Source organism: Hipposideros armiger, unplaced genomic scaffold (assembly GCF_001890085.2).
Source record: "Hipposideros armiger isolate ML-2016 unplaced genomic scaffold, ASM189008v1 scaffold_413, whole genome shotgun sequence".
NCBI lineage: Eukaryota > Metazoa > Chordata > Mammalia > Chiroptera > Hipposideridae > Hipposideros > Hipposideros armiger.
This window is the reverse complement of record NW_017731763.1, coordinates 201,838-215,311: the sequence shown is the minus strand read 5'-3', so window position 1 is coordinate 215,311 and position 13,474 is coordinate 201,838. Positions and strand designations below refer to the sequence as shown.

Here is a 13,474-nt window from a genome sequence, read left to right as displayed (position 1 = left end):
TCTCATGCCCACATCTGAGAATATGGCTTTCACCATAGCTGTTGAAACAAGAGATTTATCATTTATTTAGCACACTTGTGGTTACCAGGCCATGGTTAATTGCTTCTTGCAGAATGTGTTTAGTTTAATCTATGTTTTAGAGATTCCTATTTATTTCTTGATTACTCATGTTCATCTTAGTTACAAGTAAAGTTGCAGAATTTAGAGAAAGACTATGCATGTTTTTAGAACACATAGAAATTGTAAGAATGGCCATCAGAGAACCTCGCCCTAACACTTTGTTTGTAGCTGTTTGGTCATGGTCGTGAAAATAAACATTACCTTTTTTCACAGTGAAATGATTTAATAGAAAGACCTAAGTTTAGAATGGCCAAGGATTTATAGGATGGAAGTGAAATAAAAATGAGGAACCACTTGCTGTGTATTGTGCAGCAACAGAGGAGTAAATGTTCATAATCTCACCCATCCTTCCCCCGGTCCTAAGTGTGATGGACAGTCATGCATACATACAAGTTTAGGAGAGCAGGCTCTCTGTTTATACTGGGGTTCTAAGCCATTCACATGTATTACCAAGGGTCTGCCAGTGGTTGGAAAATACTTATGAACTAAATAATCAGACCTCATGAAAGACAGAGAAAATGATTCCAACAGAGAAAATCTTTATCTTTGACTGGAAAGATAATAAATCTCTCCAAAAATAAATAAAAGGTTATATAATCCTTTATTTTAATTTAGCCCTTTCGTTTGTGGAAGAGAAAAGAGAAAAAAAAAGTACTACATTAATCATCTTTAGTTTGGATAAGATAGCATAATGGTTCATTTATTTAGAATTGAGTACTCGTGTGTCATCAGCTGAGCTTTCCCTTCTGCTATGATTAATTATCTTCCTAGCCAATGACTATTAACCATTCTGTGGATTAAAGTCATGGTAGCCCAATGGCATTTAGGATCTCAATAATGATGGCGTTCAGAAGTTATTTGAAAATGCCAAAAAGGCAGATATACTGAGGAACATCTGTCTTGAAATTTGAAGTGCTGGGCTACATAAATGGGGTAGAAATCAATCTTTATCTTTATACATGGATAGAAGAGTCTATTAGTGTGGCTGGTTTTCATTTAGATTTTCATCTTTCCAGCATCATCCTCATAGGACACTGCCTCCAGTTTCCAAGCTACTCGCGGGGTTAAGGACCAATGTGTCATCCAAATCATACACAAGACAGGCTGCTTATATAAAAATTTTGAAAGTGTTTCATTTTATATCACCTATGAGTCGTATAAAATGACGGCCATGAAATTACACCTCATAGCTAGCAACTTGCTAATCTGACAAACATTTCTTAATCCTTTAGAGAAACTGAAAATTCAGAAGGTTTATGGATCTTGACACCTTGTTCAACTTATAAATGAGTGAATAGCATATGGGTCAGATCAGGATAATCTTATCCGGAGCATTTAGAAATATTAAACATGAATACGAAGTTGTCATTTTAAAGAAAACCTCAAAAGACTACTTTCATTTTTATAACACCACCCAGAAATTGTGATTATTTTATCCAATATCCTCAGTGTTGAGCTTAGTTGAACATGCGTTAGAAACGAAACAAGCTTTTATCTGATTACATAAAACTGTATGACGTTCTCTGGGAAAGAAATTGAAAAGTTTATGTGTCTCCTCTTCTCAAAGGGCTTAAAGTTTCAAATAAAAAACTGAAATTGGCTCACAAAATGAAATCGGAGTGTTGCTTTTGGTGTATCTTCATTACAAATTGCACTTTCTAAAGTCTATTTAATCTTTTAAGACGTGTTTAAAACAACAATGAGTAGAACAAAGAATTTTTTACTTCAGAAACTTTATAAATTCCTACTGTCTATATCTTTTTGTAGCTGCAGTAGTAGTTTAAAGGCAAATCCCTCTGACCTGTGTCTCTTCCTTCACTCATTTGAGATTCAAGGTCATTTGCCAGATATTGCTTTAAAATGTACTTTATACCTGAAAGTTTACTCTGTGTTTTAGGCATTGTGTGGAGTTCAAAATTAACATACCTATACTTCAAGAACACATAGTCCAAATGAGGGGATAAAAGATGTCCATACATAACCATAATGTAAGTTAGATGGTGATTTAGATGCTGAAAATTACTGATTGGCATTTAATACCGATGTATCAGTTATTTTTTCTCCCTGGTCACAGTGAATGGCATAGAACATTCACTGAAGGATGAACATTGAGGAGGCTGTAGGCCTTACTTAACGGTCTCTGCCTTTAGCTGAGGATGGTGAGAATACTTTGATGACTTATATTGTATTTAAACAAAAAACTTGGTAGGACTTTGTTTTATGGACACAGTAATTAATCATTTGAATTTTGGCAAGCTGTACACTTGACAATCATGTTTGTGTTTTTCCAGGGCAGTCGAGGAGAAACAGGACCCGAAGGAGCCCCAGGCATTCCAGGTAAACTGGTAAGTAATGTTTCCCGTTTCCAGCAGTTTATTTACTCCATACAAAACATGATACATTTTAAAAAAATGAGCAAGGAAGAGGAAAAACAATGTACAAAGGGTACTTTAATCCTCCTGACTTGATTTTTATTGTTATGTGACTATGTGAAAAATGTGTAATTTTAAACTATCCCTAAAATACCCTCTGTGGGTATTTTAATCAGTGTGGCTTGTCACATACATTTTAAAACCAGGAGAGGCATGAAGTGCTACATTTGGCCTCTGGTTGTTCTTGGACGAGGAGAGACCTGTGCGTGAATGCTGCCTTTTACTTCTCCAGCAGGGCTTGTTTACACAGCCAGAAAGGCAGTGCCATTTCGGGGGAGCTAGACTGAAAGAGCCCACTGTTGGGAAAGAGACCAAACTGGGGAATTGAGGACCTCAGAGGTGGGACAGGGCGGGTCGGGGAACTGGTCTGTCTTCTCTGGATAATGTGGGAATTTGGAGGAACAGAGTTAAACCAACCACAGCACATTTAGTTTAAATGGGAGTTAACACACCTGAGGCTGTGTCTGGCTGGAGTGCTTTGCGTGTTGCAGCCACAGCGATTCTGGGGACTTTGTGTTTGCTTTTCAGGGTCCTCTTGGTAGCCCTGGCCTCCCTGGCTTGCCCGGCCCCCCTGGACTTCCTGGAATGAAAGGTGACAGGGTAAGAAATCTAGCCCTCCAGAGAGTACCTTATTGGGAAAGGATGTATACTATGTTGACAAACCAACCTTCCTTTTGGCCTGGCTTTTAGAAAATTCTACATTTTCTAGTGTTGATTAGAGAGAGCTATCAAGAAAGGTATTTGCCATTACTGAGAGTTGAGATTAAGAAGCACAAAATTCTATTACTATAATAATTTATTAGGAGGAAAAAAAAGCTGAGAAAATTAAAAAAAATTAGTTGTAATCATGCTTCCTATTCAGTTCTAAATTTACATTCCTACTAGTCAAATTTTACGTGGATGTGATCAAAGAAGCCTCCAAGTTGCCTAACGCCCCAAGTTGGACAATTGTCAGTTTTTGCCAGGTCTTACATGACTCTTGTTAGGTGGTGGGGAGAGGGGATGTTCTCTTCTTTCACATTACTCATATGTGTGCTTATCCACCAGTTTGATAAAGGGGGTTGGTTCAGTTGCAATGGTATAGATACAAATCTTAAAATACTGAAAAAGTGTTATGTTTTATTCATATCAGGGTGTAGTCGGTGAACCTGGTCCAAAGGGTGAACAGGTAGGCCCTATCTGAATAGTATAAAATGCGTGTTTTACGTGCATTAATGTACTTCACCAACGGGGCACGGGCTGGTTTTTGCATGTGATTAAAATGTTGGAGGCTAGTAGTTTTTCTCAGTGTGCTTTATGGTGAGTGAAACCTGAAGTTTATTTGGGTCTGCAGCCTTATCCACTATTCTTAATAAGCTGGAGCTACTGGCTAATGAGGACTCTGCCTCCAGGAACGAGTGGAGGCAGAGTGACCCTGACTCTAATTAACCAAATTGGTTTACTCTGATGAAGCCTTCCATAGCCATATCATAATGTTTTTTAAGGTTTTTCAATCTTTAAGCTTAATTTTTATAAATGTATTGGGGTGACATTGGTTAGTAAAATTATGCAGGTTTCAAGCGTACATTTCTATAAGACATCAGCTATATATTGCATTGTGGCCACATCATAATGTTTTAAGATTTTCTTTATTAAGGCCTTAGCAAATAAACTCTGCACTTAAATTAGAGTCAGTCTTTTCTCTGGATTCCTTTTTGTACTGTAAGAGCCCTTTTCCAAAGATTGCCTAATTTAAAAATTGCTAGATACAGTCAATAATCCTTAACTTTAGTGGAAAGTCAGCCTCGCCTTCTGGCTTTTCTCTAGGCCATTTTCTGATGGTGACTAGCCACTGACAGCTAGACTGGAAATCCACTGAGAGCATTTTGCATTTCTGCATGATCCGGGGAGCATTGTGGGCACTTACAAATGCTTAAAATGTTGACTGGTTAAAACTAAACCAAGGCACTAAGAATTTAAAAATGTGACTTTAATTTTAATTTTTAGGGCCCCTCTGGTGAAGAAGGTGAAGCAGGAGAAAGGGGTGAATTTGTAAGACATTTTTTTTTCCTAGTTAATGATGGAGACCTACTGATTTTGAACTGTTTTAGGACGTAGACATTTCTTTTCTTTTCTTTGACACTGTTATCCTTGCTACCTTCTTTAAAGATTAGCTTTCTTCTATAAGCTAACAAATGATTCCCCAAGACTGCAGCCAAGATCAATTAGAGGGGAAGCACCCCAAAGGTTGATAGACCTAGCCTTCAACTTTTGAAGAACAAAGTGTTCCTTTAGACATGGTGAATTCTCTTGTGGCTTTACATCTAGATATTCAAAGTGATTCTTATATGACTATAGAAAGCCCAGTGTCTATCATGGAAACACAATTAAAAATTTTAATATCGTTAGCTGTGGCTTACAAGTGTGACCATGGGCATTCTCTCTAGCCTGAAACCCTCCAAATAAGTGACCTCCATCCCTAGAGTATGCTGTTGCCAAACCTCCAGGAAGACAATAAGAACAAGTTATCTTTACTGCCAGAACTGCTAGCTCATCATTATGGTTTTGCATAATCTAACACTACGGAATGTGGAAACAAATGTTTGGTCCTTTGGGGGTGGGGGTGATAGATTTCTCATAAATAAGTTTCAAAGAGCTTTTAGTACAGGAAAAAAATTCTGGTAATGCTGTTTTATTCAGATTTTCAGGGTTTAAAGTTAATATAAATGTAACATCTGAATTAGACCTTGCTTCCTAACAATTAAGTAAATTCCATAAAAAATTATTTAAATTTTATTTTTCTGTTAAAATCATTCATTTTATGTACTAAGAGGATGTTTTAAGTCATTCTATTTTGTGGTGGAGATGAACTAATGTGCTACAACTTGAGCCGAATTCATATCTACAATCAGTGGTGGGAGATTTTCAAGTTTTTTTTTTTTTCAAAAACATAAAAACATGCATATTTGGTTTGATAGATTTTTGGGATGAGTTTTAAAATATTGTTAGTTTCAAAAATAAAGTCATCAGGCTTAAATATCTATTATGTTTCATAACAGAAGGCTATTTTGATATCTTTTGACTTACACATTTTTAGCCAAAGGCAGGGAGGTTACGTAGCTCACACAGGATCACAAAGAAGTAACAAAACTGGGACAAGAATTCAAATTTTGAGTCTGTTTTTCTGTGGTGTCAAGGTTCATCTGTCCATGATTTTCTGTAGATTTTGGTGGCACACTAACCTGTTAAATGTTTTTAGATAACTATCAACTGTGAATACATTGTTCTAACATAATTTTGTTTTATCGATTTAGGGAGATGTAGGATTACTTGGCCAAAAGGGAGCTGTAAGTATAATGAACAGTACTGATATAAAAACAAAAATATCAATAAAGCTGTAGAAAATACAATGCTCTGCTTTATAAAATCATTCTATAAAATTCAATTCTTAAAGGACTTACCTTCAAGGAAATGAATGTCTAAATTTATTTTTTAAGTAATGGATTAATCCAAAGAAGTAAAACTCACAACAGTGTAAATGATTTGCCTACTGAACTAACCATTCTAAAGGAAGTTGTTTTTGTTTTTTTGTTTTTCCATATTATAAGTGGCTCAAGGAGTATATTAGGTGGTAATTTCTTTCACAAATGGGTCATTTTTAATAAACTGACTTGTGCTTCATGATGATGAGAGCATAACTTAGTTTTGTTGGCAGTTGTACAATTTGTTGGCAAATATTTCAGAAATTTTCTTAATCTCCTGTGTGTTCTATATGGGGAAGTAAGATAGAGGCATAATGCATAAGAAAATATAATAGAGAACTATTAAAGCTAGAAAATGATTATCTTGTTCAATTCATCATTTTGTAGAAACTAAACTGATGTCCGTAGAAATTAGATGAATTCAGAATTATAGAACCAATTAGTAGCAAACCTACGATGATTTGCAATTGGAAAGGAATGCATATCTCATACAATAAGAAACTTAGTATAAGGAGAAAAGATGCAGTTAAGATCTCAATCTCAAGTGCCCCTAACCACCAGCTTCTGGGTGGTCCCCAAGTCCTTCCTATTTCTTGAATCTTCCACACTCCTCTCTGTCCCTGTCCAACATGTTATCCTCACAGACACCAACATAATCTAGATAAAAAGATAAAACCCACTATTTATCCCTTCTCTGCTTAAAACCCTTCAAAATAACATTTTATGGAATAAAATCGGACTCTTAGCAAGGTATACACAGCTTTACACAAAGTGTTCTCTACCTTGCCAACCTTATCTTCTCCCACGTCTGGGATTTCATCTGTTTGCAGTTCTTTTTACATGGCATGTTGTTTAAACGCGTGCTGTTCTCCTAACCTGGGGCATTTTGTCTCTTTTCCTCAAAATAGCTACCTCCTACTTAAGCCTGTAGACCCTTCTTCTGCCCCACCTTCTGCAGGAGGACTCACCCAGACTTGGTTAGAATGCCCAGCACTGGGCACCTTACACACTGCTGAGGTGGAAGTTATTACATTGTATAACCTCTTTACCTACTGCCTCTAAACACCATGTGACAGTCTCAAACTTCAAGTAACATTGTTATGCCTAAGAATCTTTGACAGCAATGGTTTAGGGTTGAGAAAAATGTGAAGAGTAAGCCTTGATAGAATTTGGTAATAAAAATGCTACTTCAGGTTTAGAAAAAATTAGTAATATTTGATCGCAAGCATTCACGTTGTAAAAGAAAAAAATAAATGAACAATGCAGTTGTCAAAATAAGCTCATTTCATTTAAATTTGGATATAATACTAGGAATTAGCTCTTGATGTATCACCTACTTTCCTGCCCCTGTCTTCTCTGACACGACCCAGGTAATACTGATGAAATCGCAGTGTACTGTCCCCAAATCAGGGGAAAGAGTAATGGGAAAACTTTCACTCTCCTCAGTGATTTCAGCATAGACCAACTTGATAAGTAGATGAAGTCTACTTCAGTATACCATGCCTTGGTTGAGGAATTTCTCCCCAAAGATCCAGGGCCCTTATGATATCCTGGCCATGTTGGACCTTGAACTTGTAATCAAAAATTTCTTGTTCCTTGTTCTAGCAATACTTCAGACATTGCCAGGAAGATAGTCCACTCTGATTTGGTTTCCTTTGTTTTCTGTCTGTTCTTTAGTGCCTTTCTGAATTCCTTTTGGCTTCTCCTCTGGGTTGTTTTCGAAGCTTTTATAGTTTTGCACTGTCGTCACCTGAAAAAACCCCAGCCTTCCATAGCACATCCTTAGCTCTCCCTGTTGACACTGACTTTCAGGAAATCTTTTAAGCCATAAATTCTTCATAGGAGTAGTTTTGACAGGTTGGCTTAAATATCATTTTTTTTTTTGCATAGAGATTGGAAAAAGCATACTTGCTGAGCTTTCTTTAGATGTGTCTAGTGCAAACATTGTGCCACCGCCTTCTCCCCTTCAGCTGAAAACATTTGAATGTTTGAAAGACTTAGCACTTTCTAGATAAATGTTGCATATGAAAAAAGCAGCAGGATTAAGTTGCTTTCTGAACATATCTTGAACACTAGCATCCCCTTGCTGTCTCCTGTTCTTTTATCTTCTCATTCTTATTCTATAAACAACAGTACACTGTAACTACCTTGCCACAAATTCCACCAGAGACAGTTTAACAAAAAGTGAATTAATTTAGTCTCTTTTTAAAGCAGTTATTGTACACAAGGACTCTTTGAAATGTTTTTAGTGGTCTGCTATCAGAAAAAAAAAATTAACTTGTATATGTTTTCTAAGGAAACAGTTTATTTCCATCTCCATTAATATTTAGATTTTTAACTTCTTCAAAACTTAGATAAATTATGGACTTACTCTTTTTGTTCCAGTATTTTAAATGCACTGATTTTAACTGCAACATTTTAAATGTGGCATTTTAAAAGTATTGATTTAGTTCATATTAGTATTTTCTGGATATATCTGGCATCTTCAAATTCTCCAAAGAACGATATAACCAGCTAAATAACTTATATTCTTGGAAATATTTTTATTTTATGCTTTCTATATTGGTGATATACAAAGTAACATGTCTTGTAAAAATCTCAGTGGCCAGAGAAAATTAACAAACCTTATTAAAAACTAAGTTGCTCTTAGTAAGTGGATTCAAATATGAAGAATGTGTGGTTTTAAACGTTTATTATTTCAGTTAACATTTTGAAATAATAACAATATCAAGAAGAAAGATTCTTTCAAAATTGACTTGACCTGGAATTCTAAGAGACTGGTGAGCTCTTGTGCAGCTTATGTGTGTCTTTATGTTGAGGATTTACAACTTCTGAATAAATACTTCTTAGGGAATAACATGTAGGAAACCTCAAATTTTGTGTCTTGATACTGTGTTACTATTAAGCAGACACATGACTTCTGTGTAGTCCTAGTGTGCCATTTTGTTCTAGGTGGGCAACCCCGGAGATCCAGGCTTGAGGGGGCCTGAAGGAGTTCGGGGTCTTCCTGGAGTGGAAGGACCAAAAGGACCGCAGGGACCACGAGGCGTGCAGGGAGAACAGGGTGCCACCGGCCTGCCTGGAATCCAGGGCCCTCCAGTGAGTGGTGGGCAGTCCCCAGGGTTTCCCTGTGGAGACTCCATCCCACAGCACAAGGGGTGGGGGCAGCCGGGCTAGACCAGATATCAGCTCCTTAGTCGTGTGGGCGAGTTCTCCCATTGTAAAGCCAGCCACCTGGTTCCTTGCCAAGTCTGTCAGTTTACCATTTAACACTGTCCTATTTACGGTTCCATGTATAAACTGTCTTTTTTCTCTTATGTCCCAGGGGAGAGCTCCAACAGATCAGTACATTAAGCAGGTTTGCATGAGAGTCATGCAAGGTAAATAAATCATAATGGCTTGATTTTGTGTATGCTTTAAAGGAGAGAGATTTTGAAAATTATCAATGTCAATTATGCTTTATCTAGTTTGTCGCCATCACAATAGTTTATAGCCTCAAAGAAAAAAAATATATGACCTTTCTGGATTAGCCTGGATTTTTTTTTTTTTTGCCAAGGGTGTTAATTTGTAAGAAAGTGTACACACACACACACACACACACACACACACACACACACACACTTATTTTCCCCTTTGGAACTACAGTTCACAAGTATCTTTTTCCTCATCAACACTCTACCACTTATGAGTACCCAGCACTGACTTAGGCTCTCTCTGTAGATTACATGAGAAGTAATTGACTGACTCCATGCCTGTAAGAAGCACAAGGGCATTATAGCTACTCATGTACCACCTATGTAGAAAATCAACAACTAGCATTTTACCAAAATGGTGACGAAGTTTCACATTTGTTAACCTTTATCTAAATTTATCTGTAACTATGGTGATTGCTATTTGTCATAGCTGTTTCAGAATTGGTCTAGTTCTGAAACCATACTGAAAATGAAGATGTACAAAAATACCCTATATCTGTGGAGATCCTATAACACTGGGATCTTCTAACAAATAATTATCTTATTCTGGTTGGAACTAATTCTGTCAGAAAAAATACTCTTCTTTGTATGTTCATGGGATCATCTAATTTGTTTTGTAGACTTGTAGTTTTCCAGAATGAAACTGTCACCTCTATATTTGAAAACCAATATAAGTCTCTTCATTGCAGACATTTTTTTCTCTTGAAAGGATATTTCAATTTTAAACATCACATACATATCTAGAAAATTGTGATTTTATGCTAACTCTAATGTAAGCAAATTTAGAATACTCGCATTGAAACAATTTAAAAATATTGGTTAGAAATATGTTTCCAATTAATATTCTCCTTCACACCCTAAAACTTTAAAAAATACTACAGTAGACTATTTCCCTTGGAATATTTTAATGGGAACATTTTCTTGTTCTCCATGGTTTTGATTCTCCATGGTGAATGATTCTTAATCTAATGGTTCCTGAAAAAGCCCACATAGTTATTAATTTTTAAGACAGACTGTGACCATTCCCAAGAAGCAGGCTTTTTAAAATGGCTGTTGTCTATTCCAAGCATGAAAAACTTTTAAGAATTCATAAGAAGTCATGAATTCTCAGGATAGTTCAGGTTATTCAGTATCTTGAAAGTAAAAATGTGAGGCTAGATCTCAAATGTGTCTCAATACCAATTGTGGACATTGTCCTTCACTTAAAAAAAAACAAACCAAAAACTTCTGGACATCTACCTATGTGACGAAACTCATTTTCTTCCCATCCTGGGTTTTCAGATAACAAGCCAGGATTCAGGTGACACATTCAATCTTTTAGGACACCACTCACACCAAAGCCTTGCAGTTTAAGGTTTTTATCCCCGCCCCCTTGTCTCAAAACAGCAGGACCAAATATATCCAGGGAGAGCTGAATAAAACAGCCCCAGTGAAGCTTCCTGGCAAGGAGCCCCTGGAAAAATGATCCAACTTGATTCATTTCTCATCACCAATTTTGAAGTTCTGGTGACATGTTTAGAAAAAAAGCCCTTGAAATACCTCTCTTTTCATTTGAATCACGTTCATGTGTCTTACTTTTCTGGGCCCTTTTGTTTATTATCTTTTAGAACATCTTGCTGAGATGGCTGCTAGTCTCAAGCGTCCAGACTTAGGAGCTTCCGGCCTCCCTGGGAAGCCGGGAGCCCCTGGACCCCCAGGACCCCCTGGAGAGAATGGTTTCCCAGGCCAGATGGGACTTCGTGGCCTCCCAGGCATTAAAGGCCCTCCTGGTGCTCTTGGTTTGAGGGGACCTAAAGGTAAGCCATTTTTCCCAGGTGAAACCGGAAACACAGATGGTCTTTTTTCAGGGGTATTCACAGGTCCTCCCAAGCTCTAGATATCCTGTGAGATATGATGTATTATTCTCTTTTATAATGGTGATGGCAAAGATTAGAAAAATGTTATATGATATTATCTTCACCTTGCTGTATGACAACAGTAGACTAAATGCTATCATTAAGGCCTCTTGACTTTCAGCACTGGTCTTTTTCAATTATGCTGTGTCTCAATCATTTCTCAAAATAAACTTTACAGGACCCCCTAAAGGACCATTCAGACATTTTTTTGTGTGTGTGTCAAGACCTTAAAATCATTGTAGAGCTCTTCTAAGGTGACAAACAGCCTTAGAATGTTTGTTTCTGTTACTTAAACTAACAAAATTTGTTAGCATAAGGAAAATTACATCATGAGTTGAGGCTGCCTACCCCTTCTTCTAAAAAGTGACATTGTATATTTAGTTTTGATGGATTTTATTTCAGCTCTGACATAAATCTACCTTTATTCCTTTTTTAACTTGTGAGAGAGATTGAGAAAGTTTGTTTCTTCCTCTTTTATTGAAAGCATGTTAAGCGCTTGCATCTAGTATCTTGCAGAAAAATAGGGTTGTGCGTGTGTTAGGTATTCAGCAGGACTTGCAGAAGTACTGGTTGCCTCAGATGGTTTTTGCTGTTTGACATAAGTAAATATGTCAGCTTAGGGTGTGTGAATCCTGGGTAATTTACAGAGAGGACTAAATGAAGTGAAGAGTGACTGACTGCTCTCTGGGGAACCTCAAAAAGGCATGACATCAAAAGCAAAAGAGGGACTTTCGTTTTTTAAATGGCGGAGTTCCAATTAGAATTAAATATTATGATGTGAATGATCAGAGGGCAAGCAAGATGCCTTTTTGGACTTATAAGTGAATTGCTGTTGCATTTGGCTAACTACAACCTCAGCTGGAATAATTTTGTTAATTACATTTTTTTTTAACATGTGAATGTTAATACATGAGCCCTAGTTGGGGGTCCTTGTAAGCCTGGCACAATTTCAAAGCTTTCAGAGGCTAAACAAAATTAAATATGGAGAGGACTCTCAGTTCTCTGAGAAAATCATATAGCCATTTCTCTCTGCCCTGCTTGTTCGGGAACTCACGCCGTAGGTGCTTTCTCTGTGGTTAGTCCCCGCTCACTCTGTAAACCATTTCTAAGCAACTCCCGTGCCACGGGCGGTTGTTGACGTACTTGGCTCGGTTGTACCAGAGCCCACGGATGACTCCTCAGCTACCATGAGTTCACTTTGGAGCAGCGGTTCTGCAAGAGCGGTCCCTGGGGCATCAGTGTCACCGGGGACTTTGTTAGGAATGCAGATTCTCCAGCCCACCCGGACCCCATTGCTCAGAAACTTTGGGGGTCGGGGGTGGGTGGTGGGTGGGGGACAGCAGTCTGAGTTCTAAGGAGCCTCCTGGAGATCCTACTGCCGCTGAATGCTCGTGTAGACTAGTCACCTGCTTTACAACTGAAAAGGAGCACCTTGCAGACTATAGAAATCACAGCTCTATTGTGTTTGGCTAAAAGGAAGTCTCCATATTTGGGCAGAGCGTCCCTTTGAGTTAGTAATGGAACTCTCTCCCGGAGTCCCACCTTTTCCCTTTCAGAAGTCAAAATGTCTATGTGACTTGCTAGGCCAGGGGAGTCTGCCTACAGTGGCACTTCTCAGCCTGGGCTGCACACCAGAATCACCTGAGGAGCTTTAAAACTGACTCCTGTCTGGGTCCCATTCCCAGAGATTGTGATTTAATTGGTCTGGGCATCGAGACTTAAAAATATACCCTGGTGATTTCAATGTGCAACCAGGACTGAGAACACTGGGAACAAAGGTGACATGTTTGGGAAACTTTCTGGGAAGCTCTAAGCAGCGTTGAATTGTGGTTGGGTTGGGCTGTGTTGGGCCTAGCAGATAAACCTAATTTTGAGGGGAGGAAAGCATATTTCTATGTTTGGAACCTGAAATATAGCTGTACTGCTAAGGTCATTTGTCAAGCATTGCTTGACCTTACAAGGGATTTCCCCCTAATTTTTCTTCAGTATTTATGGCATAGTCTATAATCCAGTCCTTTTCTTTTTTTCTAAAAGACTTTCTTTCCCCAGCCCTCTCCATCCTTTCTTGTCACTGGATTCCTTTAAAGCAGCAT

General features: G+C 37.8%; 1 protein-coding gene across 2 annotated transcripts in view; it reads left to right on the top strand.

The window, feature by feature from the left end:
* COL9A1 (collagen type IX alpha 1 chain) overlaps positions 1-13,474 on the top strand; it is a 97,054-nt gene that overhangs the window by 66,112 nt on the left and 17,468 nt on the right. For both annotated transcript variants that reach the window (XM_019663978.1, XM_019663977.1), the window contains 8 exons: positions 2,412-2,465; positions 3,081-3,152; positions 3,685-3,720; positions 4,539-4,583; positions 5,846-5,878; positions 8,966-9,112; positions 9,339-9,393; positions 11,094-11,282. In XM_019663978.1, the coding sequence (XP_019519523.1) occupies positions 2,412-2,465; positions 3,081-3,152; positions 3,685-3,720; positions 4,539-4,583; positions 5,846-5,878; positions 8,966-9,112; positions 9,339-9,393; positions 11,094-11,282 (631 nt within the window). The remainder of the gene's footprint in view (positions 1-2,411; positions 2,466-3,080; positions 3,153-3,684; positions 3,721-4,538; positions 4,584-5,845; positions 5,879-8,965; positions 9,113-9,338; positions 9,394-11,093; positions 11,283-13,474) is intronic.